The sequence below is a fragment of the Neolamprologus multifasciatus genome, chromosome 4 (genome assembly GCF_963576455.1).
Source record: "Neolamprologus multifasciatus chromosome 4, fNeoMul1.2, whole genome shotgun sequence".
Taxonomy (NCBI): Eukaryota; Metazoa; Chordata; class Actinopteri; order Cichliformes; family Cichlidae; genus Neolamprologus; species Neolamprologus multifasciatus.
In genome coordinates this window covers 11,773,387-11,787,884 of record NC_140442.1, presented here as the reverse complement: position 1 = coordinate 11,787,884, position 14,498 = coordinate 11,773,387, and the positions used below count along the sequence as shown (strand labels likewise).

General features: G+C 38.6%; 1 protein-coding gene across 3 annotated transcripts in view; it reads right to left on the bottom strand.

Moving 5' to 3' along the window:
- Window positions 1–14,498, bottom strand: part of brd4 (bromodomain containing 4) — a 36,842-nt gene that overhangs the window by 8,158 nt on the left and 14,186 nt on the right. For all 3 annotated transcript variants that reach the window (XM_085157307.1, XM_085157305.1, XM_085157306.1), the window contains exons 2-5: window positions 2,376–2,757; window positions 1,158–1,295; window positions 928–1,063; window positions 4–344 (exon numbers count right to left, since the gene is read on the bottom strand). In XM_085157307.1, the coding sequence (XP_085013433.1) occupies window positions 4–344; window positions 928–1,063; window positions 1,158–1,295; window positions 2,376–2,603 (843 nt within the window). In that variant the 5' untranslated portion in view covers window positions 2,604–2,757. The remainder of the gene's footprint in view (window positions 1–3; window positions 345–927; window positions 1,064–1,157; window positions 1,296–2,375; window positions 2,758–14,498) is intronic.

Sequence of the window (14,498 nt, the reverse complement as noted above, 5' to 3'; positions counted from 1 at the left end):
CACTTTGGTCATGGTCATGGAGGTCTGCAGTATGGGGGCAGTGCTCTGGATTGTTGCTGGGGGAAGAGAGGTCTGGGAAGGGGGAGGCACAGAAGTCATTACAGGAACTTGAGGTGGGCAGTCTGGCTGACCCAGGGAGAATGGCGCTCCGAGCTGTGGTGCATGGCTGGATAACGCTGGGGGCACATGGCCTGCCAGGGCCTGCATCAAAGGCTGGGGAGGTAGTGAAGGCGGACCCTGCACTGGTCCTCGAGTTTGGAGCCCTGTTGGGAGGGCTGATAGGCCGCGTGTTTGAGGAGTTGTTGACAAAGGATCCATAATGGCCCCGGGTTTCAAGTTTAGACCTGGATGTGAAAGAACAAAACGGTTGTTTTCTCATGAAAGTTTTAGATTAAAAACTCTTCTTGCATATAGAATTAGAAACAAATATCAGAGTTTTGCACACTCTCTCTGGTCTTTATAATAATGTAGACCAAAGAAATGCCTATCCATGTGCACACCGAAATGTGCAGCCACACTGAAGTCAAATAGGGCTAACATGATTACTCAGAGGAAAGAAAAATGTTGATTCATTGAGCTTAAAAAAGTGCCTTTTTAAAAGGTGCATTTTCTCAATCCTGAAAGAAAGAAAGAAAGAAAGAAAGAAAGAAAGAAAGAAAGAAAGAAAGAAAGAAAGAAAGAAAGAAAGAAAGAAAGAAAGAAAGAAAGAAAGAAAGAAAGAAAGAAAGAAAGAAAGAAAGAAAGAAAGAAAGAAAGAAAGAAAGAAAGAAAGAAAGAAAGAAAGAAAGAAAGAAAGAAAGAAAGAAAGAAAGAAAGAAAGAAAGAAAGAAAGAAAGAAAGAAAGAAAGAACCCTAAATATACAATCCTAAAGAGGAAAAACTAGGAATACATGCTAACTGGTAGAAATTAATTTTAGAGATCCATACCTCCCTCTCTCCGGCCTCGGCCACGTCCCTTTCCTGTCATGACAACAATCTCAGTTTCTTCCTGTGGCATTTCTGAGACTTTCTGGAGGAAAACCTTCTCTAGAGCCTCAGCCATTAACACTATATCATCGCCAGGCTGCAAAGGGAGAAAAACAGTCTTAGTTCAAGTGGAACAACTTCAGAATTATTGCAACGTTATATTGATAAGGCTCTGTTGTACAACTATGTACCTTGTTGTATATGTAGCAATTGGTAAACATCGTGTTGAAGTCTTGGATACATTCTTGGGCATTCCAGTAGTAACTGTTCTCAAGCCTTTTCTTGATTGTTCCCATGTCCATAGGGGTTTTGATTATTGTGTAGTAGTCCTGAAATGGTTACAAATAAGTTGGTCAGAAAGAACTCAAGTGGAAACTCTTCAATGCAATCTGGTTCTTTACTAAAGTGAACCCCTTAACACCTCCTATATTATATTTGGCACTTTTATATCATCATTGTCACCCCCATCATGAAAAACCAAAATAAATTGCACAAACAAAATTTTTTTATTTAACTAATTTAAAAAAAAATGTCAGAAGGTTCAATAAATGTTCAATTTCTGGCAAACATTTCATTATTCTGGCTTTGTTAAGTTTCATTAACCTCTTAGAGATGACTGATAATTAAATGTTATTCTTGCCAGCATAATTATAAAGAACATATGTGAGTTGTTCACGCTCTCTCAAGTCCTAATACGTTTAAATTATGTTGTGGTCCAAACAAAAGACTAGAAAAAGATTAATTTCACTTCTGAACATCGAAATTAAAATACTCAGAATAATATTTTAAAAAAATTTGTTGAAATGTGGAGATTACAGTTATTATTTCAAGACACGGTTGCTTTACCCTCAGAGTTAGTGAAATCATACTTCAGAACTGGTTTTAGTAACAAGGAAGGATATGATTTCTCTTCAAGCACATAAACACATTGTGATGATCAGTATAAGGACATGCAGATGGAAAAAAAAAAAACAGGAACTCAGAAGAGTGGACATATTATCGATGGTTAGAGGATGTATGCTGTGTCACAAGACGACTGATTAATGTGTTTCACTAACTCATCTAAACAGGGTATTTTTTAAAGGGTGTAGCAGCCGTGACAGTTTGTCTTGAAACAACAACGGTAATCTCCACATTTAGACTTTTTCTCAAAATACATTTTCAACTTTTAATCTTGAAATTTCGACTTCATTCTCAAAATGATCAACAATATTTTTTTTCTTAATGTGATCCCTAACACTGTCATAGAGTTGTTTGATTATGGCAAAAATCACAATAACAATTGTTTTGATAAACACCGAGATGCATATCATTAAACATGATTACTCAGCTGGGCTGATCTATGAGACATCTACTCTGTCCATGAAATCTTAGAGAAATCAAGCATTTTATGTTAAAACAAAGCTTACAGGCAGGTTGAGTTTCAATGCATCCACTGGTGCATGAAAAGGCCAGGCAAACTGGTGCTTCCACAGGGTTTTCACAACCACTTTCAGCAGGTACTGTAGCTGATTGGTCTGGCGCTTTGGCCTGTTGGGATTGATGTATTCTGGGGGTGGGGGGTTACACTGTTGCTGAACCTGCCCCTGGCTGCTGCTGCTGCCCGACATCTGCGCTGTGTCCAGGCCGTCACCCATTCTGATAAGGCAGGACCTGGGCTCGGGCCCTGGAGCTGAAGCAGGGGCAGGGGTAGAGGTAGTGGTGTTGGCAGGACACCAGTTTAATCTTGGCCCCGGCACAGACTCCACTGACAGAGCACTGCTGATCCCATTGCACTCCTCACTGGACTCTCTAAAAACAGAAAAGAAGTGTAATTAGCAAAACTATAAACAAGGTCTTTGCTAAACTAATGATTTTTGTTACACAGCCAATAACATTTTACATTTCAACGCAAAGTTTAGTTAGACCCCTTATACCATGTTTACAATCAAATAAATAAAATAGCTGCAAGGCTAGTGGTATACCGGTCATTTAATCACAACACAATGAGTTAGTTTCTTCTAGCAGTTGAAAAAATGTCCACTTTGTCAGCTCTGATTGTGAGTAGAGGATGAAACATGCACTGTAATGTTTACACAGTCATATTAAAAATAAAACAAAGTTCCCAGAGATGATTTCATTCAGAAAATCTGGCCTTGAACCAGAACACACTGTTGGCGGGGTGAATTTTTTTAAAGATCCTTCATAATTGAATATGTTACATACTTTATCTACTTTGGTATAATAGGGAAAAAATGAGTATTAACTGTAAATAAATGCTATGACAGACTTGGTAACTGGTGTTGCAGATGTACATTAAACTGAAGCTCTCCCTGGCTTCCAGTCTTTGTTATATAGATATTTTTGGCTAGTTTAAATGTACAAATGATTACAGAATTATAAAAGCTTTCAAAGTAAGACTACACAATCCTCATATTTAAATTGACTGTGAAACGCGCAGTTCAACCCTGAAATGCAGAAAGTTTGCCTTCAAAGTATTGCAACAATGTTTCAAAATGTCTAACTTTTACTTTAATTTCTGGTTCTTGTCACAATTTTTCACAAGTTGTGCTACCACTCAGCAAGCAGTTAGCAAGTATTTACAGACAAAAATTAATAACAACAGCCAACTGTGGAAGTCTTCTGGCTACCAAAGCAATTATTCAGTTTTCTTTGCAACCCAGCAACAATTAGAAAACTCCAAGAAGCATTGCCAGCAATTCAGGGAATGCATGTTTTTCCTTAGCAAAGAGTGGTTGTATCGTTTCCAATATGGCAGACATTCTTAAGCCATCTTCTGATGTTGTCAGGATATATAAATCTCATATGAACTAACGTGGTTAAAAAGTAATAATAAACAAATGATAGAAGTACCCTTCCTTTAACTTAATGGTATCATCTTATTAAGCTACACCACATGATTGTAACAAATGCATATACAGTTTAATATGGATTTGCACCCGTCCTTATCCCGTACCACCATCCACACATGGTGAAGGGATGGGTTGTGACTAGAGTTTTGTCCAATGTGAGAGTTACTGTGATATTATACTCTGATCTAGGGGTACTGTTCACAGTAATACCGGAATAATGTGAGGCAATGATAAGAAAATGAAATATCCCGATAGAATATGGGTAAACACGCATGTGCAGTGCCTTTGTTTTAATACACGCATGGCGGAAAAAGCATGGCGGCAACGGAGAATGAGAAGGGCGAAAGCGGATCGTTGAATAAAACAGATGAACCAAAAATGGTGCAACTTCAGTGGTGTGGAACTGGTTTGGCTTTCGTCCGTCAGATACACACCAAAGCACATTTTTTGGTAGAGCATGCAAGCGGGCCGTCTTTATTACCAAACTGTTTTTATGTGGTACATGCTGCTCAAAAATCTGTCAAAACATTTTTTAGTACGACTTTGCTAAGCTACGAACCCGCACCGCTTGATGGATTGTTGGAGCATTATGGCTACTGTAGTCAGGAACCTCGCGGAGTGATACGTACTGTGCTTCAACATAATATTACCGTATTGTGTGTGGATAACCTCTTTTTAAATTTTGTGGATATCCTGAGCATAACCATGTATAATATGTCGGCCAGTTTCCACTGGAAATGCCTTTTGGTTAAACTGTCAGCAAGAAATTTGCATTTGCACTGTTAAATTTGTATATAGCTTTAATGCACATAAAAAAACAGCTGCTTGTTTAAGTGAAAATACATTGATGGGGTTTTTTGCACTAATAAAGTTGCGGAGTTGTAAAGTATTTTGTCTCGAGTCAATTATATCGTCAGTTATATTATTTTTATTTTTATATTTTTGGCCATATTGCCCTGCCCTACTCTGAACTACCCAGACACACAAAATTGCACCTTTTTAACCTGGCACAGTTCTTGCCTTTTCTTTTGCTCTATTATTTTCTCACTTTTCTTTGTATCTATTTTTGAGATAGATAAGTAAATTGTCCCTGACTATATGTAACCATGGCAGCAACAGACGTAATGTAAAATACACCTAGATCTGCAAATCATTGACTAATCTACTGGGGATTTTATCAGCATAAGAATTGACCACATGATTTAATTTCCTTTATGGTTTCAAACTGTTAGTTCAGTGAGTATTATGACATAGTTCCACCAACTCACAAATTTTCCTCTCAACCAAAGAAGAAACACAACTCAAATGAAAACCAAAAATGAACTGCCTGAATTTTACCATAAGTTTCTCTATCTGTTAATAGAAATTAGTGATGTGCGATACCACTGATTTCCTTTCCGATCCGATACCAAGAAATATTCAGGGTGGTATCGACGATACTGATCCAATACCGATACTTTGTACAAAAACGTATTTTATTTATTGTATCTCAAATTATAGCGTAATATCAGATTACTTGTTCTCATCACTTAATAATGCAGAGTTAATCATATAGAAATGAAAATATAGAAATAGAAATAAAAAACTGAAGTTATGCGCTATTTGAACACGTTGCCTGCCTGCAGTACTAAAGGACTCTGTGAGAGACGTCTGTCTCGCCCTAGCAGCACCTGTCCCTCTACTCCTCTTCAGTTTGCCTCAATATACGCTTGTCATATTCTGTGATATGATTTACTCTGAGGTGTTTGACAAGGTTAGTGATGTTGCCACAACCATACATGCCAACCCTCCCAATTTTTCCGGGAGAATCCCGAATTTTAATATATTTTCATAACCAATTTTAACATATTTTCAGGTGAGAATGTAGCTGTGTAAACTTGAAATATCTGAGCCGACCGACACATTGTTTTCAAACCCCCGCGGTCTTTCCTTACTCGGGTTAAACATGATATAGAAGTCACTTTGATAACTTAAAAATGTTGTTGTTTGGCTTTTCCAGTTTTTTATTTGTTCGTGAGGAAATCGGTTTGGCTGAGATTAAAGTTATTAGATTAAATTAAATTAAATTTAACTTTATTAATCCATTGGGTGGGTTCCTCTGGGGTTTTCACACAGTTGAATAAACGTCAAACAGAAAACTGATTAAACAGAAGTGTGAGATGGTAGAGAGTTCACGCCAGCGCCAGGTTATATTTTAGATAGCAAGGAACAGACGGCGGCGTTTCACTCCACCGAGGGAGCTTGTGACGTACTACCCGGCTTTCCGGGTCATCAGGTGGAAGCAGCCTCTGAATTTGGAAACCCCCGCTGTTTCCGGGCCGGCCAATAATAACGGTGACATTTAACGTATTTTATCCAATAAATAACCCCCCCCACAGCCTTTTTGAATGTCTCCCTAGTATGTCCACAACACCTCACTTTTTTGCCACATGTATCGCAAACCACGTCTCAGCTGTTTGTGGAGGTAAAATAAGTCCACATATGACTCCAATTACGCTCAGCCATTGTTGTGAGTGCGCACGCCAGCGGCTGCGAGACATTTATACAGCCGTAATTTCGCAAATGACTATGAAAGGCGGAAGAGGAAGTAGTTCCTTTGAATGTAGACAATCTGAATGATATAGTTTCTTTCCACTGTGTTCCTGTTAATGATTAACTACAAATTTACCCTAAATTACTAAAATATCGATATTTTAATGTGAGAATCGATTCTAGAACATAAATGATTGGTATCGGAGGAATCGATATTTCAGAATCGATCCGCACATCACTAATAGAAATGTTATTTCCAAAAAGATATCACAATCAGATGCATTAACTCACGATTGATCATAGAAAGTGTATATTATGGCTTACTATAAAAAATAAGAAGTCTACTGATGTGAATTCAATAAAAATCATAAACTGTTTCAGTTTTGTTTTTGTGTGTGTTGTTGTTATTGTAGTAGATCTTTTGTTCCCACTCTGTCTCAAGACCTGGGAGTGCTTTTGGATGTGAGTGGGCAGGGGTGAAGAGTAGAGGAGAATTAGCGTCATCTGGCAGCCGAGGGACTGTGTGCTCCACCGCACGCTCAGTCCTACATAATGTACTCTCTCCCAGGCAGTCAGGGACATTACATTCAAATTACACACAAAGGCTGTTAAGACAACAGTCCAACTAAAAACCAATCTAGACTAACAGAGTAAAAATACAACAGCAGCAGTATTCTGGGGGAAAAATACTGATCATCAGATTGTGTATTCAAGCTTTCCAGTCTGATACTCTGATATCCGCCTTCAAAGATAAACACATGCACACACACAACTATATGGATCTGTGACTAATCTCATTCTTGGTGAGTCACTTTCTGAGAAGGAGGAAGCAGTTTGCACATGATCACTGTGTTGCCCCCCCCCCGAAGCACTAAAGCACAGTGGAGAATCTGAATAACTGCCAATATGTTGAATGACCACAACCAATAACACATAAAAAAGAAGCAGTACTGGCCCAGGTGATATGGTACATTTGTAGCTGGAGGCAAAAGTACCATACCCTGTGAATAAGACCAAATAAAAACAAATTTAAAATAAACAAAGCCACAGAACTTGTCTAGACCCAGCACACCGATGTGCAAATCAAGCCAAGCAGGGATTAATTTACTAAACACTAAAATACAATTTGTTTGTCGAATGATCAAAAATAACATGAAAGGTTGTGGTAGACAATACACGATAAAAATTATATCACAATATTCAAGGTCATCTCCAAAAATGACACCTGTGATGATGCAGATACAACTTGTAGAACACATTTTTGTGTTCCGCTTTAGTGATTGTTGGACAAATCATTCTTTTGTGCATGATTTCAGTCTATTGACTATCAGATGCCATTTCTGACTAATGATGGAAACCAGAACGAAAATCAAACGTATTGTCATGGATATTTTGTACACCAAAAGCACATGCAAGCTTTTTTTCTGCACTTTCTACACTGTGCTCAGAGAAAACAATGTTGCAATGATGGTGAAAACCTTTGGAGACCTCTCTCTTCCTCCAAGAAAATTACATGTAAAAGTTTGTAGTTATTACAGCATTATAAATACTAGCATAGTTGTAAGGACTATTATGTTGCTTTTTTCAGAATCAGTATTATCTTCAGCTACAGTACACTTTTATGTTTGCATCAGCCTTCATACAATCTCAATCAAAAGTTTAAGACCACTTGAAAAATTGCAACAAAAAAAAAAAAATCATACTTTGCATGGTTGGATCTTAACAAGGTTCCAAGTAGAGCTTCAACATGCAGCAAGAAGAAATGGGAGTGGGACCAAAAGGTTTTTTTGAGCAATTTGTGCAGTTTATTGAAAACAGTGCTTAAACTGAAACAGGCTGTTTTACAGCTGATTTCCCCCCCCATGGAAACGCTTGATGCAAGAGTTTCCATGAGATGAGTGGGAATATTTCTCTAAGTGGTGAAGATGGCCGCACAAAAGGCATCTACTGTCTGGAACTGTTGTTCATTTTTGTAAACTTCCCCTGTCATCCATCCCTGAAAGTTCTCAATTAGATTTAATAACTGCACAGTACTCTGTTTATAGTAACCATTGTCCATATGTAAATATGTAAGAAAAATTGTGTATGTTTCTGTCCTGTGTACTGTTTGTTTGTATATGTGTCTTTCTGGCTGCTGTTACAACCAAATTTCCCCTTGTGGGACAATTAAAGGATTATTCTATTCTTCTTCTATTCTATTCTATCAGGGGAACATGCAGAATGGTCCAAAAGACTGATTTTATTCTCCTTGAAAAAGTCCCTTGTCCTGCAGGCACTGTGTACTGTAGCATTGTCCTGTTAAAAAAACCCAGGTGTTATCATACAGACGAGGGCCCTCAGACATGAGAGACGCTCTCTACAACATTTAGAAATAACCAGCAGCTGTTTGACGCCCCTGCACCACCTGAAGTGCCGTTGTTCCACTGAAGGAAAAAGCACCCCAGACCATGGCACCCCCTGAAATGTAGGGCGTAGAAAACATCTCAGGTGGAATCTGCTTTTCATGCCAGTAACGTTAGAAATCATCAGGACCATTCAAACGGTCAGTTCTGTGGCGTTCAAGAAGACACGGCATTTGAAGATACTTTTTTGTTTTTGAAGCCCTTCAGTTTCAGGTGCCGTCTGACGGTTATGGGGCTGCAGTCTTGACGGACAGCCAATTAGATCCTCTGGCTCAGTGCTGGCAAAATTTTGGGGGGGTCTTCTACTTGACGTTTTTGTTCCATAACCCTTAGGATCATTTAAGAAATTCCAGTAGACTGTCTTAGTGTATCCCAGCTCAGCAGTGATGGCACATTGCGGGAGACCTGGTTTATGTAGCTCAAAAACCCGACCACGTTCGAAAAGGGAACATTTTTTTGCTTTTGCCATCAGAACGTCATGACAGTGTGACTACATGACACAAAATGACAATGAAGCCTAATTGTTGCACAGATTTGGCCTTTTAAAGGCATGTGGTCTTAAACCTTTGATCAGCTGTGAAACAGCCTCTCTCAATGTTGTTTTTAATAAATTGCATGCTCAGAAAAATATTTTGTCTTACTCCCATTTCTTAATTGCATGTTGAAACTCTGCTGGGAACCTTGTTAAGATCCAATCAAGCAAAATATGACTGTTTGCCATTTTTCAAGTGGACTTAAACTTTTGACTGTATATGTCTAACTGACCTCCCTATCAGGGCTGAACATAAGCTATGATCACATGAACTCCACTCAATCTGAATTCGCTAGATGATCACTTGTTCTGTTGTCACGTTAAATCAGAACAATCTGACATCACACAGGTCAGAAGACAGTAAGCAGGTCAGCAAAGTTTAATGCCCGATTTGACTGCATCCAGCATTTGCATGCATTCCTGTGAAATAGTGTCTTTGAAACCTAAAGGCTGCAGTGAAATTGGCTGAAATGTTTTGCTATCTTCATTTGCAGAACCATCTAGCTCAACAACATAAATGACAACACAAACGACTATTTTTTCTTTCCCTGTCTGGCTTTAAAAAAACAACAGTATCACTAGATGTGTAGAAAATCGCAAACATTAAAATAAATATTTCAATCCAAAGACTGAACATGTCCGGCAGACTAAATGCCACAGGAAAACAATTAGCTTAGTAAAACCAGAATAACAACATGTGGGTAAGTTATCTGGACATCAGAAAGATCATCTTAGATATCCTGTTCTGACTGTCATCATGACACATTTACAATCACTACTGTAAACAGTTGGGTGTTATGTATTTGACAATTTGCCAAAATATCTTCTCCTCTACATGCTAATAAATGAACATTAGTCTCATATTGTCTCGTGTAGTTCACACTCAGCATGACCTTTTTTGGATAATGTCAAGAACAATCAGTACAAATGTGTCTATTGAGAACAATATCATTCATGTTTATGTCAAACAGGTAAGTATGTAGATTTCTTTCAGACCTATCTAGTTATTGCATTTTTTCCAGGCCTGAGGTTTTTGTCTACATCCTTACTTATTACTACAAGCGCATTATAATACAATGTTTCTAGGAGATGTTCTGAAAGCATAAATGTCATGTAGATCTCTTCACTCAAAAATGTGACAGAGAGCAACAAGCCTCATCTTTAGTGTTTTTAAAAGCTCCTTCATTTCACCTTTCTTGGCATCTCCAATTCACCTATATTGCTCAATTTACCTAATATTGAGCATTTTGTTATTTAATAACCGTGCAGTGATTTGGTTTTTGGCCTGCTGATCATGTTGTGTTTCAACAGAAACACAACATGGACAAGGTTTGCGGTCTTTGCAATTTAAAACACCATAAATGCTGTTGACAAAATACTTAGGAAGGAAACCTGTTAAACCTGTTCTGTCTGGTTCCCTTCATGTTTTAGGAAGTAACCAGTAAAAGTGAACAGAGTAAAACGAAACTTTGGTTTAATACATGTAAAAAAAACTTTTCTTTATGTTGTTGTTTATGTCGTCTTTAAAACATAAACAACATTAAACAGTTAAACAGTGTTTCCCATAGATTTATATTCAATTTATGGAGGCGAGTATTTGCATATGTGACCAGTGCAAACGGAGGTGCAGTCGCTCTGTTAAGTGAATTATCACTTCCGTTTACAAGTTTCTACGCCAAAAATAGGTGTAAAGTTATTCGTGACTGACTGACATGAACTGAACAACATTACAGGCTATATATTCAGTGAGCCCCATCCTGTAGGTGAACTCCAGCTCCACAGTCTTGGACTGTAGTAGTGGTCATTCTGCTCTGCAGCCTCAGTGAGTTTGCTGTTGCAGCACTTGAATCAGTTTTCTACCTGTTACAGGTCCTTGTTAGACTGGGGTCTGGCTCATAACAGATCTCAAGAGCTGAACATGAACTGTAGTCCATGACAATTGAGTTGGAATCAGTCTAACTGCGGGATGAGATTGCCACAACAGTGTCAAGCAAACCTGCCACTAGGATAAGAGGAAAGGGCTGAGAGTAGCTGGTTATCAGCAACTTAACATTTAAAATATGAGCAAAGGAGATTCTCTACTAGTAAACTGATGAGTCGAGTGCCTGTTCAATGTATTTGCAGAGTAAATATTTATTTAAAAACATGATACATCAATTTCCCCCCCTCCTTACTGTATATAAAGCCAATGACAGCACTCGCACAATATCTTCATGATGAGTGCCAAGTTTATCATATAAAAATGTAAATAAATACATCACTTTCATCAGTGACTATTTTTTATTGATATCTTTGTGCAGAGGGATTCCACTATTTCTCACAATTATTTGCGAAACTTGTGGATCAGTCAGTCATGCTTTTCACATGCTGTGGTGACACTCTTGTGTTACGCTGTAGACTGGCCAGAGGACACCATGACTTGAGGAACCCTCCGATCAGTACTCTCATTTGTATGCATAAACATTCTAGCTTCAAAGTGGGTGACTAGAGTGCAGCATTTGAGGCTGATTCACAAATTTTTAGACTGACTGCGGCTTAAAGGGAACATTAGCCAATTCTCCATTAGTCTTCTCAAGGTTTCAGGGTTTTCCATTAGGTCATGGAACCTGGTTAGCCGGGGTTCCAAGCGATCCAAAATGAAGTGACTGAAGATGTCACATGCCACCGATTGGCTGGTCAGTGGTGTCACTCCATGAGTCATGAGAGTGTCTCGTTCACAAAAATCAAAACCGCCATTTTTGAAAACTGGCAACGAGGGAAATGGCTCCAAAAAACAGCGCCATGGTCCCAGAGTCTGACGAAAAGCCACAGACTGAGCGGTAGGTATACAGTTGCCTCGACATATACCTTTTTTGTAGCATTCGTATCACATATTAGAAAGTCACAAGTTGATCAGCAGCATTTATATGATTGACGACTATACACATTAGGTGGTATTCAATTGGGATGGAAAACCAGTCGATCCAAGTAGGTAAATGGAAAAGGGGCTATTGTGCGCAGGTGTACATATGCCTTGTTTTTGTGAGTGCCTTTTCCAGCAATTTTTTTTGCCCTCACATGTTTTAATTTGGATGCTACACACTTCAAATAAATTACATGCTAGACAAAGTTGCAAGATAAAAAAAAAAAAAAAAAGGGGGGGGGGAACCCTTGCTCAGATTCTATTAATATTAAACTGCACAAATATTAGCAAGCACCAATTCACATTCAGTTTGTCTCTAAGAGAAACTTATAAAACAAGTTTGAATCACCTGCTGTGATAATTTAACAGTAATATTTGCATGTAAGATCAAGGTTCCAAAAGTCCCCAACACAGGTCAAGAGGCTTGCTTCCTGTTGCTGCATGGTTTAGGCCTGGAATAATAGTTGACTTTTGACCTGGACCACAGACTGCTGTGGAATTTTTTTTTCTTGAGAGGAAGTGGTTCTGGTTACTGGGGTGGGGGTTACAAATCTCAAGTGAGGATATCTAGTCCTACATATAGCATCACCGACTGTCCTACATAGAAGCAAAACACAATATAGCAAGACATCAGTGCTCCCTGTAAAAGTAAGCTATTAATCATTCATGTATAAGGTTAAGGAAGGGGGGGGGGGCTGCCCCAAGAGTTAGAATGATGGCTTATGTTGTCTGAAAGCATGAAAATAAATAATTAATTGAACCACACTGACAAAGCCAACAGCACAATTTCCTGCTTACACACCAGCCTTTTCAGCTCCTCTTCAGGGAGGAGCTCCACCCTAATGCTACTGTCTTGACAGTCGATTTTCAAGTTTGTACTGATTCCACCTATGTTTTTATTTCTCGGGTCGTTAACACTCTTGTTGCATACGTCCTTTTATTCCCCCTCTCCTTTCGACTGGTAAGACAAGAAATGTAAGTGTACTTTTGTTTTCGAAACTCAACATGGGTTTAGTCAGTTTCAATTTTAGCCCTTTCCACTAGTGCCTGCTTGGCTTGCCTTGAGATGACTCCGTTTTTAGGGTTTTTCGGGGTAATAGTACTTGATACTTGGCCGGGGTTCCAAGCGCTCTGAGTCAAAATGTGACATCAGACTGAATGCCACTAACTGGCCAGTTAGTGGCGTCACTGATGAGTCATTAGAGCGACCCCTTCACAAAAATCAAAACTGATCGTTTTTAAACCTGGCAATGACAGAAATGGGTCTACACAAACCAACATACTGGCTGTGTTGCTATAAGGACACCAAGCATAAAAAGCTAGTACTCGACTGTAATGTAAAACAACCAAAACCAAGTGGAAAAGAGGCACAAATATAGTTGTTATTATTTTGAAAGCACTGATGTGAAAAACTTTTATAAGGTAACGAGTCATCCATAAATTAAGGGTGTTTCTGATTGTAAATCCCGTCTTGCAAGGGCAAATACTTGTCCCAGTGGGCGTGCGATCACCATGTGAAATTTACAGGTGCAAACAGGGCTCAGATGGCACCAGACATGCACGCATCAGGCTGTGTACAGCAGCCTCATAGTGAGCAACAAAAAGCCAACTATCAAGAAAAGCACTAGAAGAACTTATGCTTCATTAATAATAGTTAAGAATAAGATTGATTATAAAAATGTATGTATTAATCCTCATGGTACACCAGTGGGACAAGAAACATACCAAAATAAACTTGAAACGCTACAGCATATGACAGGAATTTCAATTTCAAGTTGTTGAAGCAAAGAAAAAACAAATTTTGCCAATGTTTCTATGGTAACAATTCAAGACTTCTTGGCCAATGCACTGTATTTTTACTCTTGATACATCCAAATCCTAGTTTTTGATGACTATCAATTTATCAGTAACCACCCATAACCTGTGCTACTTCAGTTTCATCACATATGAAAGACAAACAAAATTTGTCTTTGTTTACATTTGTTCTATGGAAATTTGAAACACAAGTAATGACTTTTCAATAATTCACTGAAAGGTCACACATATAAAAAAAAATTCCCCCTGTGCTGATTACAACCGCTTACTACATGAGTCATACAGACTGACTCGAATAGACTAACCATGAGTCAGACACATAACAGGAAAAGGCAAGAATCATGTAGTGTCTTTTAAGTTAAACTTCCAGCTGGTTAGGATAAGCAAGCCAAACCCTGCCAGGAATCAGGAGACACACACGCGCACACACACACAAAACCCTACACTCTTCCTCTGTACTCCCCCTTCCTCTCTCTCTCTCTCACGCCAGGAGGTAG